Raw genomic sequence first — 26,581 nt, 5'->3', positions numbered from 1 at the left:
ATGCCAGACATTCGTCCGCTAAGTCCTGAACTGGCTAAAAAAGCCAGAGATGAGCTTCACGAGATACCCGAACGATTGGACGATGACCTGGCGGCACTGCGAGCATGGTTGACTAAATGCCCTCACATCAAATCGCGTACCGATGATCAGTTTTTGGTGACCTTTTTACGAGGGGGTAAACACAGTTTAGAACGAGCCAAGGAAAAACTTGACCTGTACTACAGTGTACGTACTGCTTTACCCGAACTGATCAAAAATCGTGATCCGTTCGATGAAAAAATTGCCACTCTCATGCGATTGGGCAGTGCTGTCCCTCTGCCCACGACATCAACGCCGGATGGTCCTCGCATTTTGTTAATCCGACCGGGGGCTTATAGTCCCGATACATACACTATACAGGAAGTGTTCAAATTCAACTCGATGTTGGGAGAAATACTACTAAAAGAAGACGATCATCTGAGCATTGCGGGACAAGTTGGTATCCTTGACTTGGCGAATACAACAATGGCTCATTTTCTACAATTCAACCCGACTTTTGTGAAGAAAGTCACAATGTTGAGCCAGGAGGCTTCACCGTTGCGCTTGAAGGGTTTTCATTACATCAATACGCCAACCGGATTCGAAACGGTCTATAATCTATTCAAAGGATTTATGAATGAGAAAAACCGATCACGTGTAAGTTCAGTGCAGCAGACGCTTTAGAATTATTCTATTTTAATTTATAATACTTAAAAAATATTTGTAACTTTAGCTGTACGTCCACGGAAGTAATATGGAATCACTTTACAAACACGTTCCAAAACGGCTTCTTCCGGAAGAGTATGGCGGCGAGGCAGGTCCTCTGCAAACAATTGTGGATGAATGGGCTAAGAAAATCGAGAGCTATAACAGTTTTTTCAAAGAAGAGGAACAATATGGTACTATTGAAAGCAAACGACCAGGGAAACCAAAGAATGCGGACAGCCTCTTCGGAATTGATGGATCTTTCAGAAAATTGGAAGTATTTTGATTGTGAATGTGTTTGATAGTTCTCTTTTGGGCGAATTTGTTCAAATTTTCAAAGAATTTTATACTTAGTATTTTGTATTGAAAAATAACATAATTTTTTTTGAAAATTTTAAAGGGATTTTACTTAGTACGAATAGGGTTCCTTGTGAAGCGATGAAATTCTTGAGTTAACACACTTAACACACACAAATATTAAATACTATTTAGTAATTAACTTAAAATTCCTCAAACAGGCCACCCAAATTACTTAAAATTAGAATTTCGATAGAAGATGTCATTTTCGGTGGTAATTGGCATTGCAAAATTAAATCCAGATTGGTTTTGCGAAAAAAATATGTTTGACCATAGAGGGATTCCATGAGAAACCGGCCGACCCCAAAATATGACCATCGTTTGATACAAGAGCAATTTTTCAAAAGGGCGTAAACACTTCTATGGGCATTAATTTCAAAAAAAAATTGTTCGATTGCTGTATTTTATACAGCAAAACTTTCGGAGAACGAGTTTCTGGGAATAAATATTTATGTACGAAAAAAATATACACTGAAAAAAATGTTGTGTCATTTCTCACAAAAACAAAAAATTTCGTTAAAATTTTTTTTTTACATTTTAACGACATTCAATTAGCTAGAGATTACTGGGTAGGGAAAGTTATGAAACTTAGAGCCATAGTACTCAAGTGAGAGCAAGGATGTGAAGTAAACAAATCGGAAAACTAGAAGTGGCAGGGTCATTAGAACAGGCCTAATATCGTACGGGCTTAATCTTTGTCTTTTGTTAAGCTTAGGCAGAATAACTACGAATCACCCCAGTTCACTAACACGTGTCCAGATAAAGGTAAACGTGTCTATCTTTACCGTGACAACCGGTAAAGTCAGACACGTCGGTTGTCACGGTAAAGATAGACACGTCTACCTTTATCAGGACACATGTTAGTGAACTCGGGTGATTCGTAGTTATTCTGCCTAAAGCTCGACCCTCATTAACAGAAGACAAAGATTAAGCCCGTACGATATTAAGCCTGTTCTAATGACCCTGCCACTTATAGTTTTCCGTTCTGTTTACTTCTCATCCTTGCTCTCACTTGAGTACTATGGCTCCAACTTTCATAACTTTCCCTACCCAGTAATCTCTAGCTAATTGAATTACGTTAAAATGTAAAAAAGAAAATGTGACTAACATAGTCGAAATAAAAAAGGAAAAAAGTTAAAAATTTAAAATGGCAAAAAAATTTAAAATGGCAAAAAAATTTAAAATGGCAAAAAAATTTTATATTTTGTCAAAAAAACCTAAAGATAAATGAAACATTTTGAATCTGATTGTATGATGGAGAACTTAACGGTAGAAAAGTTTTTATAACAATAACTTTATACATGTTTTTAAATTTCATGCTAATTGATATAAAAAACAATAATTTTATTACAGAATATAATTTTAAGTATCATTTTAAATCAAAATTCATATAACAAAAATCTTCCAAAATGCGATAGTTTTCGAGATATTTGGAATTTTGTTCCAACAAAAACAGTTAATTCGTGTGATTGTTGCAGTCAAAAATACAATTTTCTTTTTAAATATGATTCTAAACGCCATTTTAAATCAAAATGCTCATAACAAAAATTTTCTGAAATGTTGTGGTTCTCGAGGTATTTTAAATTTTGTTTTAACAAAACACTTCTTTTGTTTTATTACGACCTTTCCAGAAGCTATTCGCGTTTCTCCATTAACACCAATAGGTTTTCAAAAGGCCCATTTAAAGGCCAATTTAAAAGGGCAAAAATCCATATTACGATCAACAATTTTTTTCGTGGGGCATCTGGATTCCTTTTTGTAATTTCAAATGCTACCAAAAATGGCATTTTCCATCGAAATTGAAATTTACCTAACTTGGATGGCTCGTTTGAGAAATTTTGACTCAATTGTGTAATTGTGCTTTGTAAAACGTCGTCACTAGCTTCACGAGTCCGTAGATACTAGATAGTCTTTATTCTTTGTCAACGGGGTAAACTCTTTGAGTAGGGCAAACCAGATGTTTACCCCGTTGACAAATTTCTAAAAATTTGGATTGCTAGCTAGCGGCAGATCACCTGTGATGCATTTTTAAAAATCAACGAAATTATTTCTTTCCATCAAAATAGAAATTTAAATTGTATTTTGCGTTGCGTGTAAGAGCACTGCAAAAAAACTATCTCTACATCCAATAAAACATCGAACGAAGTGGTTCAGCGTAATACGTTTGTTGAACAGACTTTAATACGAGGGAATGCAAAGTTATTGCAAAAATGGAAATGAAATGATTTCGTGCAGAATTTTTGGACGAAAATCCGCACCAAATTTCGCATAGAATTTGACACAGAATCTCCCATAGCATTTCGCACCGAATATGGCCGGAATTTCGCACGGGACTTCGCACTGGATTTCACTTGAAATTCCACATGGAATTTCGCGCGATAGTTCGCACGGATTTTCGCACGGAATTTAGCGCAGATTTTCATACGGAATTTCGCACGGATTCGCGCGGAATTTGGCACGGATTTTAGAACGAAATTTCACAGTGAATTTCGCGCGAAATGTCGTACGAAATTTCGCATGGAATTATACTAAATTTTGCATGGAATTTTGCGTGGAATCCGCACGAAAATCCCACAGTATTTCGCACGGAATTTCGTATGGAAATCAGCATAGAAATTTTTGCATGGAATTTTACACGGAATTTCGCACGGAATTTCACACGCAATACCGCATGGAATTTCACGTGGAATTTTGTGCGCAATATCACGAAGAATTTCGCGCGGTATTTCATACGGAATTTCACTACTCAGTGCAATAGTGCTCAGGGGGGAAGAGTAATGTTAAGACGTCTAAACCCGATGTGTATTTTCAATACTACTCTACGACGGAAACATGTAAGCACGAAGGTTGCATGATCAATTTCCATTGCAAGTGAACTTGAAAAAAGGAGACATATACTGGACCCGAGGTTACTCGATTTAGATTTGTTCCATTAGGTCTATGATTATGTTACGAATGCTTCAACAACTAACTAACCTCAGAATTTGTACTTCAACCCCTTATAAGGCGGTGGCAATTATATTGCCACCTTTTCGTTTCGTTCTTAACGCAGGAATATGAAGTTAGAAGTGTTCAAATCTTATGAAATCTGTGAGTTCGGAAACTCTAAATATTACTTTTTATTCAGATACAGTGAAAAATGTCAGATTGGTAAAGAGCATTTTCGAAAAAATACGGCGATTTCCTTGTGGACAATAAAATTGGCTCGATTTTGAAAAAAATACTTTAGACCCTATAAGTTGGTGATACAAATTTGTAAAAACAACTATTTTAATTCCGAAAATTTGGTTTATGGATGGTAAAAATTGCAAAGAAAAAAAGTAAAATGAATAAATGAACGTCTGTAATCTGTGGTCTCATTTTTCAACTTATCCTCAGAATCCAAGAGTTATTTACTGTTAATCAGGTAATAACCAGAAACTCACTTTAATTTCTTTCTGAATCTCTGATCCAGCGAGATTTGTCCTTATATTTGCACTAATCTAGTTGGAAATACATCAAACATTACGAAGATTGACGTTTTCTAACGGGCGGTAGTAAGTGTATTTTCAAAACAGTTTTTAGTACGAAATAAATGTAAATATATTCTAAACTAAGTGAAAAAACGTGTTTCTATTAATATCATTCATTAATAGCCCCAAACTCTTATACCCACTGTATACCTACTTTCAGAAATATTACTAAACATAAAATTAAACCTAATGTGAAAATACTAAATGCTTTCACTGACCAAAAATAATTTGGCTAAAATGGCCCTTACCGGTACCGAATTCATGCCTGTTGAAGTGCTTCTGAACCGTCTTCGATTTTTTTGGGTTATTTAAGTTTTTGTTAAAAACCTTTTGACAACTAATCTTAGTGCTGTCACTAAGTTAGTGTCGGATTCTGATGAGACGAATTCGAAACGTAAATTCCATAACTAATATAATTATAAATTTTGTGCCCTTAATGAGGTATTATACAATTTTATCTTTAGTTGAGAAAAAATAGGCTTTACCTAAATTTTTCTACACTAACGAGAAATATTGCATAGCGCATCAGGTAGTGCCTTTCCAGTCATTTGAAAAGCACAATTTGCAATGAGTATTGCAAATTGTGCTTTTCAAATGACTGGATTTCATAGCTGCACCATGGGCCACAAATCGATTTTTTTGGTCGAAAATCCAGAACTTATAAACCGTTAGTACTAGACTTTCAATGTCTTTGGAACAAATTCTCTACAATAAGTGCTCTTCATTTTAGGGAAAACAAAATTAGGGTGGCCCTCTCGATTTTTGAAACAAAAAAATTATCTCCTGAATGAAAAAAGATAGGTGAATATGACCTTCCAAAAAAATGTAAAAAAATCAATTTTGAGTAACTTTGCTGAAGACGTTGAAACTCTATCTTCAACGGTTTTTATTTTACAGCGATTTCCCTTGTTCCGTTTAGGGTGGCTCTTAAAAATTCAGTTTTTTTAATATAACTTCTTTGAATGTCGACTTCAGACAAAAGTTAGCTCTTACAAATGCGAACATTTCTTCTTCAGAGACCAACTCATTAACTTTTATATAAACAGACTTATTGACGATTTTATGCTCAAAATTCGACATTTTCTAAGCTAAATAACTCCGAAGGTGGCAAAAAGTGGGAATCAAAATTATTACCATCTGATAGTACTTTAAAAACACTACAAAATAAGGGGTACATGGTTTGTCTCCTAGCGACTGTTCATGTGAAATGTTTGCTTATAAAGTACCTCTGTTCCATGAGCCAAAAATCGTTTTTTTTTTTGTTGAAAATCCATTTCTTATATCCCGTAAGTGCTAGACATTCAGTGTCTTCAAAAGAATTTCTTCACAATAAGTGCGCTTCATTTCGGTGTAAAAACAGGGTGGTTTTCTTGCTTTTTGGAATGAAAATAATTTCTCCTGAATAATAACAATAGAAGTATAAAGACCTACTGAAAATTAAAAAATAATCATGTTTGAGTAACTTTGTTGACAATTCCTTAAATATCGTCAGAGGCATTTATTTTACGGCATTTTCCATTATTTGGTTTAGCTTGACCTTTAAAAATAGTGTTTCAATAAAATACTTTTGAAGCAAATTTTCCAAAAAATTTGAAATTTCGTTCTGATAAGTGCCTATTTTTTCATTGGAGACCAACTTATTAGTTTAAAAAACTAATATGGGATCATCCAAAACTGACGTAGCATTATATGGGGGAGGGGGAGTATTGTATTTTGTGATCATGTGTGACGACAGAGGGGTAGGGAGTCATGTCGTGCTGCGTAGCTTTTTTAAAGGGGACTAACTAACATCGTTTTTCATTTTTTTTATATTTTTCGTGGACAAGGGGGGGAGAATTACCGTCAAGCTACGTAATTACCAGGGCGGGTATTTAGAGGTTTGTGACGAAATGCTACGATGGGGGAGGGGGGTGTTAAAAATCACTAAAAAAATGCTACGTCATTTATGGATCGTCCCTATCCCTACCCTATCTCAGTGGTACATTTTTTTCTGCGCGTTTCAACAATTTATACTCTGATAAATTAAAGTACCTTTTAATGCATAGAAAACTGCACATTTTGAATAAAAGTGGAATAACCCACTTAATAAGTAAAGAGCTTGTACGTCAACCTGGTTACGTTTTACCTATTGTTTCTTGTGGAAAACTTACAACGAAATGCGTAAAAATACCCATTAATGAAAATCGTCCCAGAATGAAAAATACTGAAAATTTATATTATACAACACCAGTTTTATATTATTTCCCTCGGTGAAAAGTTTAAGAATCCTGATAGAATCTCTATCCTAAAAGCCTAAAAACAACATAAAAACTGTCACTTGACAGAATCCCTGAATTTTCCAGAGAAAATTGTTGAATAATCGCATATTTGCACCATCCTTAGTAGTCTAAACTTCCGTTTTTAATATGTAGGTTATCTCGCTTGAAGTAATTCATAAAGGACCCATTATTAGCATCAATTAATCCATCGACATAACCTCATAGAGTTGTTATGAAATGGATAATGGATTGATATCATTGATAAAGTTTTTTTGCCGCGTATGGAAAATAACTCCGAAGTAGGAGACTGCCAATCTATCCGTTTGATAATAGTAAAAATACTAATAATGAGAGCTGAAGCTTGTCCCCCAACGTTCACGTGGAATTTTTTGACGTAGGACTTACGTCTTTCTTTACTATACTGGGTGTCATTTCAAAATTCAAAACGGATGCGTTACGTACACTTTGAACCTTAATAACTTTTCTCCTACTAAAGGAATTACTGATATTGTTTCATAAATCGAAAGGAAAACGTTCAATGCTTGCTATTGATACCTTGTTTGCTATGTAAAACTTGTTTAAAAAGTTCAAAAACTACTTTTAATGCGAATCAACATTAATACTAGAACCTATAAATATGGGTGTCACAGTTTTTCTTAAAGCCAGACGTGTCTAAGCCACAGAGCAGAACACACGTACGTATGCTGCTCAACAAGAAGCTGCATTTGGACCACCAACCAAATCATAGCTACTGCCTTATCGCTGCCAACCAAGAACTGTCGTCGCCCAGCGTGAAATTCATCGCTCTCAGAAGTGGACAGAGTGCTTTGGAAAATAACTTCCCTCTTATCGGGTTAGTTATTTTCTATAATAATATCCGAAAAATGTACGATAAAACTAATAAACTGACCAATTGGACGGAAGCAAGAAAATACCTATAAAAATTTGAGTCAGAAAAGTGACATTGCCGGAAAAATGCTTCGATCGTTTCTAAGTGTTTGGCAGCTGAAGTTGCCGATTTGTTTTCCAACGTCAATTATTTGCGCTGTGCTCTACGGAACAAACAGATTTTTGCGTGATTCGTTGGGAAATAATCAAAACAATTGTGTAGTAGATTCCGTAGATTTTACCGTAAATTTTGATAGAAATGATTTTGTAAAAGCATTAATTAGCCTACTTTGATTGGTGGTTTTTGCAAATCTTTCAAGAACATTAGTGAATGTGGCAACCCTGCTACTAAGCGAAAGCCACATCAAAAAGAATGATGAAAATATTTACATTTGTCGCACAAAAGGATGGACTTCCATCTGCACTAAGAAGTTTATAAAAGAGATCGCATTGCGATATACAATGCTCATTCGATGTGAGCTGCGAAAGAGGAATGTTCGTGTATGTACGCAGCAGAAGCGAATTCGGGCAAGGTTCGAATCGTTAGAAAGGATTCTCGTCTGGTATCACCAAAAATAGTTATCTGCAAACCGTTCTTATTAGGATGAAAACATAATGGAGAAAGAATTGAATTAGAAAGTTCCATTTAATAACTTGAATTGAGTTTGCGCCTGTCAATTCTTCTGTACATGTACCAGTGATTCATATAAGCAAATGTTTATCAAATTAATCTACAAACCCGAAGGTTTTTGCAAGTCCTACACTCAAAAAAAAGTAAACGTTATGCCTATTGATTTTACACATAGATTTTTGCAATTAACGGAGGCATATAGACACTATTTGCTGGCACATAAACCTAATGTGTGTATTTACAAGAAATATTAATCTTACATTCACATTTCATAACTATTAGCCACATAAAACCCCATTCTATAACAATATGCACATATAACTTATGTGTGTGCATACATAGTTTATACAGTTGACACATAGAAGGTATGTGTGCGCGTGATAACAATAGCATTTCTTCTTCATATGAATTTTAAGCGGTTTGAAGCAAATAGAATTAACGTTTGGATTTTTTTCAGTGTAGAAAATCAGTGAATGTGACAGTCTCATGCGACATAAAATTTTCAGTAAACATTCATTCAAAAAGTGCATTGGTTTAAATTATCCATGAATGTCATATGATATGCCCAAGTTTAGTCCTACGTCAACACCGCGGTTATGTCCCGGACATTACCCGCTCCTAGTTTTTCATACTAGAAAAAATCATATAGTGCAGTAAAACATATCGTCACAATATTTATTTGCTATAGTCTTGTTACCGAGACAATGCGAAATTCATAATAAAACTGTATATAGGGTAGTGCTCCCGGTTGCGGGCTACCAGACATTTTTGGCGTGTGCGTTTGTTAAGCGCTGTGAAACTTTGCACACAACTTCACAAGCTAGTTTTTGAGTACACTCCGTACCGAAAACATTTAGGTATTTGGACTCTTTGTGCTAACAAAATGTTGAAAAATCAATTCAAAAGTGATTTTTCGAATGTCAGTTGTCCTTTAAAATTATCGCAAGATGGTGCATAAACTAAGTGCGTAGTTCATCAAACAAAAATGATTTTTGTAAAAACATTTGCGCGAAAGAAAAATCTTTTGTCTTTTGCTAAGTATCAGTATTCTCGCTTGTAGAGCCCTTTCTTTCATGCTCGGAAAAAGTCTTGGAGAGTTATGACTGTATTTTAACTTCTTTAACGATTAACGATGCAATCAAGGCTGCAAGAGAGAATACACAAAATAAAACGCCGAATGCAACCGGTGGAATGAGCAACCATAAAGTCACCATAGAGAATCTCATTTTCCGATGGGGATGAGTTTTGTATCATTTGCCACGCAAATGTTCTGTAGGGGAATTATGGGTAAAACCGACACTGTGGGTAAAACCGACACCCCACAACTTTCACTAGAAATCAAATTTTTGTTCATTTTATAATAATACTTTATTATTAGCAAGATTATGTAAAGCATTTGAACACAAATTGGATTTACGTTAGTACGTCAAATGTCATAAAAATAAACAAAACATGCGACGGTAGCGTTTATACTCTACTGGATGTAAAATTTTGTTGATCGATTGTAAGGTTTTAACCGAACAAAAGCTTTTCAAATCACCATTTCTTTCAGAATCTATTATTATCGGCTTTTCTTATGATTAACTGAGTGTATTGAAGACGAGTTTGAGGTATTCAATATTTTTTATTGCTTTTAAGAAAAAATGTTCGCTGTTGGGGTAAAACCGACACCCTTTTGTTAGGGTAAAACCGACACGCTGTTAACATGGTTGTAATTATTTGCAATTCATTACAAAAAGCTGTGATCTTTAGTGAGACTTCAATTACACTATTAGCACACTATAGCAATAGTAAAGATACACAGAAATACTTTTATTGTGTTTATTTCTTATGAGTCTCATTAAAAATTAAAAATCTTGAATTTTTTCTTATCATATTTATTCTATTGAAGCTTTTGCTATTTCTGCAAAAAGCTCATTAAACCGAATTTCTAGTGTTCTCTTGGTTTCTCATAGATGAACTTTATCACAGTGATGATAATGATCTTTTGTATACCCCGGTAGATCGTGGATTATCAGAGTCCCGTAAAATGAAAGTCTGAACCAGGTAATTTTACTAAGAAGTGTGTGTCACTCACAAATAAATGAATCCTATTAGCAAAATGTAGAACACTTGCAAATCTTCTCTTACGAAATAAAATGACACTGACGGTTGCAATGGTGTGCATAAGGATTACTTGGAAATATCAATACCAAGAAATAATCCTATAGCATAAAATACTCTTGTTTATAATATTAGGCTTTCGAACTCTCTTCTCCTCACTACATGATGAAGCTACAAAAAGCACATTTTTGCATCACACATAGGGGAAAGAGGGTAACAGTGGAACTATGAAAACAATTGTATTGTTTTCATAGTTCCACTGTTACCCTCTTTCCTCTACTCTCACTTTATTAATCACGCGTATAACACATTTTTAGTAAAAATAAAGATTTTAATAAAGTGGAGAGAAAATAAATTAAATGGGGTGTCGATTTTACCCCTATGGGGTGTCGGTTTTACCCGCAGTACCTAAAAGAATCCACTTTGTTTTCCAAGTTTTGCAATCAATAATTTTTAATGAAATTCTTTTTTTGAAGCGCTGACAAAATTAAGCCTTGTTAAGAATTTTCCGAATTCTGTGTATAAATTATAATTTTATTGATTTTGTGGTAACCCAAAAAAAGAGTTAAGCTTAAGGTGTCGGTTTTAACCATAATTCCCCTACATGATTCTATCGTCTGTAACTCACGAAAACAGCTAGTACATTTCAACAGTGGCAATATGCACAGCTATTACCTGTTTCATATGTATCCATTGCGATTTTCATATGTCAAATGATTAAAATGTTGGATGATTTATCCAATATCATATTCCTGCTTTTTTGTGTTTATGTTTATGATCATTAAGGCTTAGAGGCCATTCGCCTGAATATTTCTGCTTGTTACATGCTCAGAATATTAATAAAGGTTACTATGGTAATTCTGCATTGGTCATACTTTTGCCTTTTTAGTGAAATTTTCTAGGTGGCCATAACCGTGGACAAAAAAAAATCGTTAACCAAAAAATATCACCTCATAAAAAACTTCCTTCGAGGGGAAGATAGCTGTTTGTCCTACCTTTCAAACCGCGTACAGAACTTTGCATTCAAGTGATCGATACGAATTTTATAGGTAGAAAACAAAACGTGGCCTACAACCGGGGATACACCCCTACTAATACATGCACATTTATTGATCTCTTAACGAGGCGAACCTATCAGCTATCCTATGGGTTCAAATTTTGCAGTCTTATCTGAACGACTTATTCTGATTGTGTTTTGATATCACTGATTATTACTTAGCAATAATAATAAGCTCAGTTCGTGTGGCGAAGTGGAATGAGTAGAACGTAGTTCAAGTTTTCCGTGTTGAAGGTATAGTTAACAGTTTATAATATCGATTAAAAATCATTAGGTATAATATATTGTTTAAAACGTTCAGCGATACTCAAATTTCAAGTGCACATTTTGGAAAAGAGATTGTACCTGTACAAATTTGTTAATACATATTTATCATCACATTAGAAGTTATACCATGCTAACGATTATTGAAACTGTAAATCTTGTTTACTCCTTCTAATATTATTTAAATGAATTCGCGTACGTATACACAAATGTTTGGTCTGAAACTAACTACGGAAACTGTTCCTATTCCTTAACTCTTATCTGTACCTTGAATTTCAGTCTACTATCGTTATCGATCACAAAAATGCCGAATATACGACCACTAAATCCAGACTTAGCTAGAAAAGCTAGGGAAGAGCTAAACGAGGTACCGGAGCGAATTGACAACGACCTGGCTGCGCTTCGAACATGGCTGGCAAAAAGTCCCCACATCAAAGCCCGAGACGATGATCAATTTCTGGTAACGTTCCTACGAGGTGGCAAATATAGCTTGGAACGAGCGAAAGAAAAACTGGACATGTTCTATACGGTGCGATCGGCTTTGCCAGAGCTAATGAAAAATCGCGATCCGTTCGATAAGGATTTAGCCGCTATACTTAGGACCGGCTGTTTCCTACCACTTCCCCAGACGGAAACACCGGACGGTCCTCGATTGATGCTCGTCAGACCCGGTGTTGGTGATCCATCCAAGTTTTCAATGGAACAGGTGTTCAAATTACAGTCGATGATTTTTGACATAATGATGAAGGAAGATGATAATCTATGTATTGCTGGTCAGGTCGCAATCGGGGATTTGTCGGGTACAACGATGGCTCATTTCCTACAATTCAGTCCGACCTTTATGAAAAAGATTTCTCTATTAAGCCAGGAAGCGTCACCACTTCGTATGAAAGGAGCTCATCATATTCACACTCCACCTGGATTCGAAACAATATTCAACATGTTCAAAGGATTCATGAACGCGAAAAATCGATCTAGAGTAGGTTTTGTACGCCTGCATCGGCTACTACTAAATTTATATTAATTAATTGCAGCTATTTGTACATGGAAGCAATATGGAGGCTTTGTTCAAAGAAATCCCCCAGCGTTTATTCCCAGAGGAATACGGTGGCGAGGCAGGGTCTATTCAATCCATTGTGGATGAATGGGTGAAAAAAGTTGAGAGCTACCAGGATTATTTCAAAGAAGAGGAACAATACAGGACAGATGAGAAGAAACGAATTGGGAAACCCAAAAATGCAGAAAGCCTTTTTGGTTTTGAAGGGTCGTTTAGAAAGCTAGAAGTGGATTGATGCATTCTGAATGCATTAAGTGTGATATGAGCTGACCAAGAAGCAAGAGAATAGCTAAAATTGAATTGTAGGAAGGAATCAAGACTTGATTCATTGGTAAATAAAAAGTTTTTATTAAATATTGTTCTTTTGTCCAGTTATACTCATATCGTATCACAAAAAAGTCATATATAATACAGTCGATTTATTAAGCCATATATAGTTTAAATTAGTCTGCGAATATTATTAGATTATTATTAATAGGATGTTAAAAAACACATGTTTTATATTTCTCCCTTACCATTCTTACCAGCTAAAGATTTAGACTATTGGATAAAGAATATTACCTTACTGGCATTTCAGGGGCAAAAATAAACCAATTTTTAACATCAGGGTATGGAAACACATCTATGTTATTCAAGAAATAGTGCTGCATAATCATTTGGTGAATTTACTCAATAATGATTGAGCTATTTCTCAAAAGGTAATGTGTAATTTCAGTTGAAAGCGAAAATTTTTTCGGAGTTAGGGTATTTACCCCTTGGATTAAGCGTTGCGTTCAGCCGTCAGGTAGATGTTGGATGGTAACATCTGGATGTATCCAATTTCAACATTGGACAACTCCGTAATTTCCAGCCGATTTTGACAGATAAACACAATTCTGAAATGTCATTTAGTGCCATTTTAGCTATGAGTCGATTTACACCAAAAAGACGCGCTGAAATCTTAGCGCTTTATATTGAAAACGATCGTTCAATAGTGAAAACTGTGCGTGCTTATCGTAAAAAAGGCAGGCATTCGGCGCTTACAAACAAGACAATCCGTAATTTTAAGAAGAATTTCTTTGAGTACGGGTCTGTAGCAACTCCTCAGATTGCTATTCGACAGCGCCCGCAACGTTCTAATGAAGTTGTCGTAGCTTTAAAAAAAGTGTTTCCGATAACCCGAATACGTGGTATCGCCGCCGATCTCAGGAGTTAAACGCGACCGTTGTATTCTAACGCACTTTGTCTGTCCACAAATGCAGCAAAAAGCTCTGAAAAACTTCTATTTCTAACAAGACGGGGCTCCTTGTCGCTACCAAGGCTATCAAGTTCTTGCAGAGCAAATTCCCAGGACGTATTGTCTCAAAAAAATGTTAATTTGGAAAGGCCTCATCGTTCTCCGGATTTAACGGCACCAGACTTTTTTCTGTAAGGTTGCTTGAAAAGTAAAGTTTATTCTAGCAAACCTAAGAACTTTGATGAACTCGAAGCTGATATACCAGCTGAAATTGCTGCGATTAGGCCCGAAATGCTGTCCAATGTCATGCAAAATGCCCGCAAAAGAGCTGCAGTTTGTGTATCAAATGAGGGTGGTCATTTAATCGATGTTGTATTCAAAGCCTAGTTTATAATAAATGACATAAAATATCATAAAAAAATTGTTTACTTGTGAAAATCGGCTGAAAAAGGATACATCCAGCTGGCGTACCCTGTATCGTCGCTGTTGTGCTATCTTATGACAAACGCCATTTTTGGGTACACTGAGTTAGATAGGCCACCTCACTTGTCTACAAAATCTCTACAAAGTGGCGTTTTCAGAATTTTTACATTGTGCTTGGTTACTAAGATATGGCGAGAAACGTGCAGAGAAATTTTTAATTTTTTGCTTCAAATGACTGTGTCTGGGGATTGGCTCAAATTGTCTTGATGAATAAGTTGTTTTTATATGTATCTGAGAAACACAATAAAATAATCGTTTTCAAAACAAAAATACACGAATTGTGAGAAAAATGTGATTTTTTAAGTTTTAAACTGGCAACACTGTAACCAAAAATAATTATTTTTTTAAGACTCCCTGACTCATTTCCTTCAAAATGCATCTCACCGATTGTTTATAGACCAAATGAAGCCAAAGATATGAATAAAAGTTAATAATTGATGATTTTTCCTATGAAAAATTTTCCATGCACGATTATGACATGCCATACAAATTTTGTCATTAATTCACACCTATGACACCTGTGAGTGCAACTTTTGTTTACATTTATAGTAAAAACTCGCAACGTAGTCAACCGATCTTCCTAATATTCGAGAGAAAAATACAAAATAGATAGAAGCATCAATTGTCTTCTTTGAATTATTTACACCATTTATAAGTTTCAAGATATTCAATCTCAAACTTTAAAAATCGTTTTTCTCAAAATGTGCTAAATGACGCTTGTCATAAGATATCACAACAGCGACGGTATATGAATAGAACATCAAGTATAATTCATATTCATATTATACTCAAGGATGCAAAATGCCTACCTTTACTGCGGCTGTAATTTTTCTGCCTACATTCTCATTTCTCTTTCGACGCTGCTGTCGTTCGCTAGTGCAGGACGCCCAGCGCTGTACGGCAGTCTTTAAGCAAAGCAGTAACATGGCAAAAAATACTGCCCCCAGTACAGCCACCAGGCGCTAGCGGTACAGCCGGTACAGCTCCTCTTTCCTTATTTTACACTTTTTAATATTTATAATCTATTCAATATTTTTAATCACAAACGACGACAACGAATGCGGTTCGTTTACGCCACGACCGGCATCAACGCTTTCGTGTGCGGGCCTCTCCCTTTGACTATGCAGAGAAAAGTGTACAAAGCGAGAGAACAAACTTTACTGCGCCACACTCTCGCCGAGCAGTCGGAGTACAGTAGCAAAACAAAAATGTATTCTACTGCTGTACGGGAAAATGTACTCGTTTTGGCTACCGTTCTGGCAAGAGCTGTAGTGATGCGTCGCTGTAGCGGGCTGTACGGCTTGTGCAAATGTAAATATACCGAAAAAATGTAGTTTACCGGTACCGTTGGCATCCCAGCTCATGGCACTACCGATAGCAACTGTAATTTTTAAACTCAGGTTTGTGGTACACTGAAAAACCTAAGGGACCTTTTTCATGATCAATGAGACTAAAACATATTAATTAACACTTATTCTGATAGTTGAACCAATTCTTTTTCGTGATATTGGTTTGTATTGGACTCATTAATCCATATCTCCGGAAAGATAATTCCGAACGAAACAATTTTCAGGTTGCAATGGTGACTGGAAAGATACTTCATTGTAATCGACTGAATGCACGTGTTTTGTGCTATAGCCAATAAAATAATCGCCAACATAATCCTGACACTTCACACTTCCTTCTATTTACTTCAATGCAAATGAATACTTTGAAATACCTACCTTCTCATTCAAGAATCGCATTCTCTCTCTCGCTCTCTTTTTAGGTGGTTAGAAAGCGCATATAACCATACCTCAGTTTACTATTTCCAATTACGCGTTAAAGTAGTGGGTCTTAAAATACTATTTTTTACAAAGGATCTAAACATAAGTTTTTAATAATTTAATCATATTAAAAAGTCCCTTTACTAATGTCGTTCATGAATGTTAACTCGAACAAACCTTTTTCGCAAGAATATGAGGCAAACTATTTGTAGTCACCCATTTGTAATAAACCTGCCCATAGTGCAGTACCGTCTTTCCGCATGGGCACACTGGTCCAGGGCCAGGGGCCTCGGGATTTTGGGGGCCCCGCACTGAGGATGGAGGATACTAACGTCTGTCTTCGAAAAAAAGGTAAACTCGAATATTTGTAACTCCGCAGTGCGTTGGGGATCATTAATAAATTACGTAACGTGAATGGTCCCTTGCTAAAATGACAGAAATTTTAATTGAAAGTGGTTTACTTTTTAAAGTCTATTGCTTCATCAATATCCCAATGCATCATATCAATGAATCGGTAGCCAAGCGGAATCGCACATTGATTCATATTTCATGTGATCAAATCACCAAAAAGCATCAGACAACCAAGCAGACTGATACTAGCGACAGAAAACGCATCACAGCAAGGTCAGGATAACATTGAACCAATTCAACTGTTGCACAAACATTTCAGTTCAAGTTTCAATTTATTTTGAGCAAAACCAAGGAGGTATATAAAGTTCGGAAGGGACTGAGCCGTACCGACAAACAGAACACGATGGCCAACAAATCTCTATCTGGCAGCTTTTTGCGGATGTGGACAAATGATTTTATTTTTGTCTCATTTAGGACTGTCAACGGACAACGGACTCTTAAACTGGTACCGAACCAATAATGTTATTTTTGGCCTAAAAGAGGTCAATTTTCAAACATTCTAGACCTTCGCCTTATCTTGCTCAAAAGGATCGAGCCCATTATCTTTGTCAAGAACACTATTTTTTCCTGATAATAAGAAACTTTGTAATCCTGAAACAAAAATATTTGAATTTTACAATTTAGTTTATATAGATTAAATTTAAAACCTCAGTTTGCGGTCATGCGAGAAACGGTGTAAAATGTGAATCAAGCTTAGACAAGCTTTGGTAAACAGCTGTCAGGTCTATTAGTTAACCACCGTCGTCGTCTATAAAATGTGAGTTGGTAGTTTGTTATTAATAAAAATGTATCGTTTAGTTCACTTTCTACATACGTCTGCTCAAGGTGGTCATAATAAGGAAGTATACAAGACGTCTCTTGAATTATTCAACAAAAAATCCTGCCTGCACAAAAAAATCATATACAAAGGGATATTGCAAAGAGTCGTTATTTCTATTCGTACAGCGAGGATAAAACATGAATGAACCTCAAGATGATATGCACGCTTAGACTCAACATTATATCGATTGATTTCAAAGGTAGCAAGACTCGGAGAAGTGGAAAGTTAAATGGAAGAGAATATGTGGCTTTTTCTGAGGTTGGATGTCGACTCTTCGGAGATTTTAATGGATACAATATGCCCTTTCTTTTGGTATTGTGATTTTACTGATTAACCTCCCTATGAGTGAGATATTTTCATAAATTTTCTTGGAAGTGATTGTATTGAGATGGTGCCTTCAGCTAATTTGTAGATCTTACTTTTGCGAATAACTTTACTGAAGACATCAAATGTCTATTTCAAATACTTCAAAAGTTATGGCTTGTTGTTTGTGGAGCACCCTTTGTTTCATATAAATCCATTTAAATAAGCCAAATATAATTGCGATAAAACGAATTTCGTTTTGAATTTTTCTATCTACAACCGCTAGAAATAACCACCGAAAAATTCCAAATGGTCTAGATGGAACTTGATCACTTATCGGTTCAAACGTTTTCATTTGCAGACTTTATGAATGCAAATTTTCTAACTTATAACCATCGGATCGATCTTAAACATATCTCGGAAAATAAAAGCGAAATAAATAACTCCAAGCAGCGGTGTAGCCAAGATGGGGCTTTGGGGCTTAACACCTCCCCCTCCACCCAAAAAAATGGATTGAGGTGTAACATTTATTGATGCTGACTGATTTAATTCAATATTACAGTAATAATGATCTGATCAGTACACTGATAACCTGTTGTTTTAAACATCATGAGGACCTTTGAAAAATTGTGGGAATAGGATCCTGATCTGTAACTGATATACTGGTCCATTCCAGAGTTCTGAAATCAATCATAACCCTCAGATTTCCAATAATATTGAGTTCACTTTTGAAGGGATGTACTGTAATATGGATTAGCATCTTTTTTAATAGAAAGCGAAATTGGAAACATAGAACTGCTCACCGAAAAATTGCATAACTTTCAACATTTGTTTAAAATGCTTTTATTTTGGGAATACGTCGAGTTGAGACGAAAGTGTAATGTGATTAATAACGAGAATAACGCTTTCCAAAAGTAGGGGAATTTATGAAAAATGGCGTTTACCGTTCGACTCTAGCAGATCCTGATCGATTTTTGTTAGCATTTGGTTTTTGTTCTATTACCAATAATATGAATAGGTATAATAAATGTTCGAAAACAGTTATTTAAGGTCAAGATCACATCATTTTGAACTCGCCAATTTCGGAGGTTTAGTATCTGTAATGAATTATTCAAACGTTGAACAACATATCATATGATAAAATAATTTAGGCGCTATATCCTCCAAGCAGTATTGATGGAGAATTTACTCTTCAAACAAATTTAGTTCCGGACTTAATGTTTTCAGCAAACTTTTGCTATTACAAACCACTTGCTATTTGTATTTGCCTTTAAAATAAATTGTTATGATGTTACATTTTATCCAAAGCATGAGTTTGTGAAACTCACAATGGTAATTTATTTTAGAAAAATAATATGTTAAGGAATATTTCGTAAATATCATTTTAAAACTCGATATACTCCAACATGTGGTATTCATGCCTGCAATAAAGTTGTTTTAAATGATAGTCTCAACAAATTCGCTAAAGACAGGAACTCTGTTACAATTTTTCAAAAAATTGATTCTCCATAATTTTAAAGCTTTTAAAGCTAGTAAGTTCAATTATCACTAAACCCCCACCAAACCGAATTTCTGGCTACGAACGCTGACTTCAAGCGAGTAGAAACAAAGTCATTCTACACTCGTCCACCAGAAACTTCTTCAAATTCTGCCTATCTATTATAATACATTAAAGACCCGACCCGATTTGATCAGTCGCCAATTTTTCACCCTCATATGAAAATGTTTGATTGGCATTAGGCTGATTTCGAGTAAATCCTTTCTTAAACATGATTCCCTTATCATAAAGATCTTAAAGAGCAAAAATCAAAATTCAATTTTTTTTAATTTTTGCGCTAGAAGACTATATTAAATCATCAGAAATAGTTATCAGACTACATCAAGGGAAGGGAAGAATATTTTATGTCCCGATTTTGGCAATGTCCCCGTTTTGTCAGCCTTAAGGGTTTATATGTTGCAGACGGAGAAAATACAGAAACTTTCAGCTTTTTTCCTGAACTATATTACAAAAGCTTATTAAACAACTTTCCTAAATAAGGTTGAGAAAATTATAAAGTATTTGAAAATTATTAATAGATTTTCAGAACAGCATGCACTCAGTGCACTAACGTAAGTGACGGAAGGTTACCGAAAAGTTTCGCGAAAAAGAAAATTCCACTAAAGAAGATGAATTTCACTAACGGGTTTCCAAAGTTTTTTGTTCTTTACTAGATACTATTGGTTAGTCACTTTTAGTGAAAGTCGATATCGAAGTAAAGTTTGAACTATGCACGCATGTACTTCAGAGGAAGCGTGATATCACGGGCTGAAATTTCAGTGCTTAGTTCTTAGTCGTGTTGAATATTTGAGTAAGCGCTATTGAGAGTATAAACTTCAAATTGGTCCAAAAAACAAATTTCGATTTTTTTCGTCTAGCACAACGTATATAACCGCTTTAGGAAAATTCAGTATTCCCTATACAATGCATTGATTGGAGACTTTAGATATGTTATTAACAGAGCATTAGCACTAGTTCGTTTGTATGTCTATTTTATGGGCCATTTTTCCGCTTTTCCGTTGATTTGGTTTAGCCTTTGAGATTTCTAGCACTGATATTGTCCTATGCTAATTTGAGCGATTCTCCCTGCCACTATCCCATCAAAAACATCGTGGGGCATCAAGTTCTAAATGTTGTCAATCGATTTAATCCCCAAGAAAGTGATAGGAATTATAAGAAATGTCTCATCACACTGTTAGGTGGATTAAAAGCGTTTTTTGTACAATGTTCGTGAAAATTTGATAATTTTTTTTCGTGACAAAAACCATTTCACAGCATTTTAGAAACTTGTCGCAATTGATAAAAATGATTTCATCAATTATTGAATGGTTTACTTTGATGCAGGATCGATTTTTAGAAATAAGCGGCATCTCACCCCAAATTACCCTACTGCTAATGTCATACAATTCAGCGCATTCTCCGGAAGGTTAAGTATAGAAGATCTTTTGAGTTAGTGAATTTTATCATTTATGATCATTACATTATATATATTTAAATACGCTAAATACGCTTCGATTTCTTCCTTCCGGGAAGGAATCGAATGTTTTACTGTAATGTTAAAATCCAATTGATACAAACATTACATTAAGGCGGGGCTGGTTGATGGAACGACGACCTCGTAACATGTCTGGCGCTGTACACGAAATGGGTTATCGGAAAGCCAATTGAGCTAACACCTACCTAAATCCATTGTTCAAGTTATTTGCATGAATATATTTAAATGCATTCAAACATCTTTTTCTGTAAATCACTACTAACTAGTGGGAGATAGGATGGTTAACACACACATGGTAGAGTCACTTACTAATAAATTTTCAAAGCAACTCAGACCATCTTGCGTGTATAATGCGACCTGGTGGTGGAATCTGTAACTATGTATTTTCTCCTTTTATTTTGATAATTTGTTGACCTACTTGGCTCAAATTTGGAAGTCTTAGAGTGGCATAAAGAATCATGCTAATATTCATCTATTTACACCAGTTCAATGATAGGGGCCCCTAGTTCAATAATGCCCAGGGGGCACGAGTTGTCTCAAGATGGCCCTGCCATAGGGTGCAGGCTATTTGACACAAAATAAATATTTTTTTCAGAAATCTGTGACCAAAAAGTCATCTTTCAGAACAAGTTGAATATTCTAGTTTCCTGGTAACTATTGAAGATCCATCAATAAAGTAAAAACACCAGGGACATGAAGACGTCCTAGAAAGTACACATGATTATCGCATTGGCCACTGTAACCGTACTCTGTCAGTAAGGTGAGATCACACACAACTGCAGCTTCCACCCAACGCATTTGACCTATTTAATTTCCTCGCTAGATACCAAGAGCCAGGTGTTTATTAATTATGTCGATTTCTGGTCCCTTGTCCAGTCAACAGAGAGTCATACCAGCTGAGCGAACCGGCCATGAATTATTCTGAATTATTTGTTTAATTTGAACGGCGGGTTCGCTCTTGTCATATATCTTTTAACTGGGCAAGAGACCAGAAATCGATATACATAAATAATAAATACTAGGATCTTGCTATCTAGTTATCGGTTGTGCGTGATCTCGCTTTACAGGCCAATGCGATAACCATGTGTTCTTCCTGGGACGTCATCATATCCCAACGATAACATAAAGGTTTGTGCATTGGGCCGGAGTCCCAAGGGTTGCAGATTCGAATCCTGTCTCTTGGGTGATTTTTTCACATAATTACTTTCGTTTAACTGACACTTTAGATCTGTTTTCCCCGTTGTATACCACCAAAAAAGTTTTAAAAGGTATTGGCACCCTCGTCAAAAACTAGAAGAAAAAATTACTTGCCTAATTAGTGCCAATCTTGGTGCTAATTTAGGTTTATCATCTAACTAGCCAAAAACCTGGTGAATGCGTTTCAACTATTCTTAGTTTTGAATTTTTAGAGAATATTCCTAGGTAGCCACAACCGGGAACAAAAAAACTTGTTGGCCAAAAAACATACTTTCTGTTTCAAACAGAACCAGAAAACTTTTTTCGACGAGAAGATAGCTATTTGTCTTACCTTTCAAACGGCAAACAGTACATATCATTCAAATGATCGACACGAACTTTACGGATATAAAACAAAACCTGGCCCACAATCGGGTATACGCACCTAGTAATTTATTCACATTTACGGCTCTCTTAGCGAACCGAACCTATCAGCTATCCTATGGGTTCAAATTTTGCAGTCTTATCTGTACGACTTATTCTGATTGTGTTTTGATATCACCGATTATTACTTAGTAATAATAACAAGTTCAGTTCGCGTGGTGTAGTGAAATGGAGTAGAACGTAGCTCAAGTGTTCCTAATGTTGTTTTTGCTTGAAGCGAAACTGAGTCAGTTTCTAACCCCAACTGCTGTCAAAATGAATGAACTGACAGCGGTTGGGGTTTGAAACTGACTCAGTTTCGGGTTCAAACGAAAACGCCATAATTGAAAGTAGAGTTAATAATTGATAAAGTCGATTAAAAATCATTGATATCACATATTATTTGAAGTGTTCATTGAGACTCAAATTTCAAGTGCATAGTATCATACATATTTTGTGAAAGAGATCGGAGCTGTTCAAATTTGTTAATACATATTCACCACCACATTGGAAGTTGTACCAGGCGAATGATTATTCAAACTGTAAATCTTGTTTTCTCCTAATCATACTTAAATGAATTCGCGTATATACAAATATTTGATCTGAAACTTACTATAGCAGCCTTCCCCATTAAGACTTAAATGTTATCTGTACCTTGAATTTTAGTCTACTATCGTTATCGATCACAAAAATGCCGAATATACGACCACTAAATCCAGACTTGGCTAGAAAAGCTAGGGAAGAGCTAAACGAGGTACCGGAGCGAATCGACAATGACCTGGCTGCGCTTCGAACATGGCTGGCAAAAAGCCCCCATATCAAAGCCCGAGACGATGATCAATTTCTGGTGACGTTTCTACGAGGTTGCAAATATAGCTTGGAACGCGCGAAAGAAAAACTGGACATGTTCTATACGGTGCGATCGGCTTTGCCAGAGCTAATGAAAAATCGCGATCCATCCGACAAGGACTTAGCCGCTATACTTAGGACCGGTTGTTTCGTACCTTTTCCTCAGACGGAAACACCGGACGGTCCTCGATTGGTGCTCGTCAGACCCGGTGTTGGTGATCCATCCATGTTTTCAATGCAGCAGGTGTTCAAATTACAGACGATGATTTTAGACATAATGATGAAGGAGGATGATAATCTATGTATTGCTGGCCAGGTCGGAATCGCGGATATGTCACATACAACGATGGCTCATTTCCTACAGTTCAATCCGACCTTAATGAAAAAGATTTCTTTATTAGGTCAAGATGCGTCACCACTTCGTATGAAAGGAGCTCACCACATTCACACTCCACCTGGATTCGAAACTATATTCAACATGTTTAAAGGATTCATGAACGCGAAAAATCGATCAAGAGTAGGTACTGTACATCTGCATCAGCTACTACTAAATTTATATTAATTAATTGCAGCTATTTGTACATGGAAGCAATATGGAGGCTTTGTTCAAAGAAATCCCCCAGCGTTTATTCCCAGAGGAATACGGCGGCGAGGCAGGGTCTATTCAATCCATTGTGGATGAATGGGTGAAAAAAGTTGAGAGCTACCAGGATTATTTCAAAGAAGAGGAACAATACGGGACAGATGAGACGAAACGAATTGGGAAACCCAAAAATGCAGAAAGCCTTTTTGGTTTCGAAGGGTCATTTAGAAAGCTAGAAGTCGATTGATACATTCTGAATGCATTATAGCTGATATGAGCTGACCAAGAAGCAAGAGGATAGATAAAATTGAATTGTAGTAAGGCATTAGAACCTGATTCGTTGGTATATAAAAAGTTTTTATTAAATAATGTTCTTTGGTCCAGTTATACTCAAATCGTATCACAAAATGTCATACCGAATACAGTCGACTTATTAAGGGGGAATCATCATAACGGTCAAAATCATACTTAATCTTTGCACGTGGCTCAAAAAAAGTTTTCATGTTAAAAGCTTAAATTATTTTTTTTTATTTTGAAGACTTTATTATAAACTTGTTAACTTTTCTTTCGGATTGCAAGAGTAGATCGATTTACTGATATCAAAGTAAAAGTAATTCAAAGAACTTCAGTGTGAAGTTTAAGAAAATTAATTTTTTTTTAAAGTAGTTTTCCCTAAGCATATTAAAAGAAATAAATTTTATTGTTTTTAGCCAAAACAGCAAAAAAAATTTAGGCTGGGCCGAACCCGTAAAACTAAAATGTTGATTACGGTGGCATTTTTAACCGATGTGAACCTTTCCGATAATTTTAGTGTAGAAACTCATCCAATTTTAGAAGCTCTATGAAAATGATCCGAATGAAATCATGGGCTTCCCGAAAATTCAAATTTCCCTAGTTTCCCTAGTTATGTACTTGGAGTATTTGTGAATTTCAATAGAATCCTAGCTAGAAGAATGTCAACATTCTTGGAATTACCTCAGAAGACTGCATCTCATCATTATAAGATCATTTGATGATGATGATCAGTACGGTCATTCCGGAGCAGGTTCCCGTAAGGTCGTAAGTAACGGTTCAGAAATAAAATTTGTGTATGGTCTCGTAACGATTACAAAGAGACTTTCGAGATAATTCCAAAGATTTTGATATATGCAATGCTAGGATTCCATTTAAATTTACTATAGTTCACTAAATATAAAACTTATTAAAGTTTCCTGTTCATGTTGATGTTGATGACGCATAATTTTTGTTACTATCTTTCAATGGATTTATGGTAATTCTCATAAAAGTATTTTCAACAAAAAAGTTCAAAGGCTGACTGTTTCATTTTGAAGGCCGTATTTTTTTCGTTCATAGCAAGGTGCTATTCTGTATAAAATATTTGTTGTTGGTGTGGTCATGGCACGTAATATTAACTCTCTGCTGCCGAACCCTGTCATTTGGCGGGGTTCAGTAGAATCGCTGTAAAATCTACAATACACGATTTTGTGTTGTCAACTCAACTAGAACCTCTTCAAAACATTCCCACCTATCATACAAATACGTTATCTGCTTGTTGAAATCATGATATAGAATGATATTTGAGTTAAAAGTTGGAAATTTGAGGGAAAAGAGAAAAAAATATTTTGCATGGGGTATTACGAGTAAATTGGAAAATTATCTCACATTTTGGAGTTTTCAAAAAAATAAAAATTATTGGTAAGTTAGTTTACAATAATACTTTGCAGTAGAATTGAAATTTGATCTTGAACTAACTTGAAACTAAACTTATGGGCGATAGAACTTACGCCGCCAAAAGGCGGCGTTGTGCAGCTGGGGGAAAAAAATTTCGTCTTCGAAGTACTTTTGACTTTAAAGTTTATGTGTTTATTTGGCTCTAGTTTTCTCAATTTTCTACCGATTTCAACTAAACCACTTGCAAATGATCGGGAAATTATTCAAGATTGTTTAACTATACTTGTTGGTCAGGTCAGAGAACGGGTTCTGGTTCATAATTCCCGTGTGGTCCGTCAGACGGCCACGTGAGCCATATTCAATAGTCATACAACTTCTAGCTCAAAGTGTGTCTTAGCATAACCTGAGTATTAATAAAAATCATAAATTTCAACCTTCTAAATGAAATTGGAGACATTTTATCTTGTTTTGGGAAAACTAGAAATGATTCCTGCTTTGGCGGTTCAGAGGGTAAGCTGCTGGTCTCATAAACCATTCGTCGTATTTGCAGAACTCATCCAGGAAAGATTTGTAGTGATCAGTAGCATCGTCGCACTAGCCCCGTTATTGTCATGTACACTAAGAATCGGCTACAAAGTTTGTTGAAAAAGGTCAAATTCCAAAACGGAATGATAATATCAAAACTTTGTTTTGCTTTTATATACGGTTCCAGATCGTAGTTCTATTAAAAATTATATTTACTATATACATATTTTATATTAAATTTATAAATTACATCTTATTTCTTCAAAGTATTTCATTACATTTTATTATTTCTAATTGAACTATATTCATTACATTCGTTATATGCATTTTTCCAAGATATGTATTTATATCATTATTTGGGCAGGGAGGGTGCATCAGGGCATCATACGAACTGTGTCATGGATTAGGGTACGTGGATCGCCTGTCTCTAGTCAGAAAATAGTAATGTCTGCACTAACTTCCTAATTTTTTGG

At 35.6% G+C, this 26,581-nt stretch overlaps 2 protein-coding genes across 6 annotated transcripts; both read left to right on the top strand.

Moving 5' to 3' along the window:
* LOC131687145 (uncharacterized) lies at nt 1-13,174 on the top strand. The gene is made up of 5 exons (XM_058971196.1): nt 1-675; nt 752-1,000; nt 1,821-1,876; nt 12,073-12,772; nt 12,828-13,174. The coding sequence occupies exons 1-5, from the start codon at nt 1-3 to the stop codon at nt 13,083-13,085; spliced, it is 1,938 nt and encodes a 645-aa protein (XP_058827179.1). The 3' UTR covers nt 13,086-13,174.
* On the top strand, nt 11,719-24,281 carry LOC131691182 (retinol-binding protein pinta-like). Of its 5 annotated transcripts, none has more exons than XM_058977388.1 (4): nt 22,662-22,681; nt 22,890-23,022; nt 23,147-23,846; nt 23,902-24,281. In XM_058977388.1, exons 3-4 carry the CDS (start codon nt 23,172-23,174, stop codon nt 24,157-24,159), a joined length of 933 nt encoding a protein of 310 aa, XP_058833371.1. In that variant the 5' UTR covers nt 22,662-22,681; nt 22,890-23,022; nt 23,147-23,171; the 3' UTR covers nt 24,160-24,281. The 5 variants fall into 5 exon arrangements, with proteins under 5 accessions (XP_058833374.1, XP_058833371.1, XP_058833373.1 ...); XM_058977389.1 differs by having other exon boundaries at nt 22,677-22,701; XM_058977391.1 differs by lacking the exons at nt 22,662-22,681; nt 22,890-23,022 and adding an exon at nt 11,719-11,763.
* The last annotated feature ends 2,300 nt before the right edge of the window (nt 24,282-26,581 follow it).

This window comes from Topomyia yanbarensis, chromosome 3 (assembly GCF_030247195.1).
Source record: "Topomyia yanbarensis strain Yona2022 chromosome 3, ASM3024719v1, whole genome shotgun sequence".
NCBI classification, from domain to species: domain Eukaryota; kingdom Metazoa; phylum Arthropoda; class Insecta; order Diptera; family Culicidae; genus Topomyia; species Topomyia yanbarensis.
Note: the sequence above shows the minus strand (reverse complement) of the source record. Positions and strands in the feature narration are given on the sequence as shown.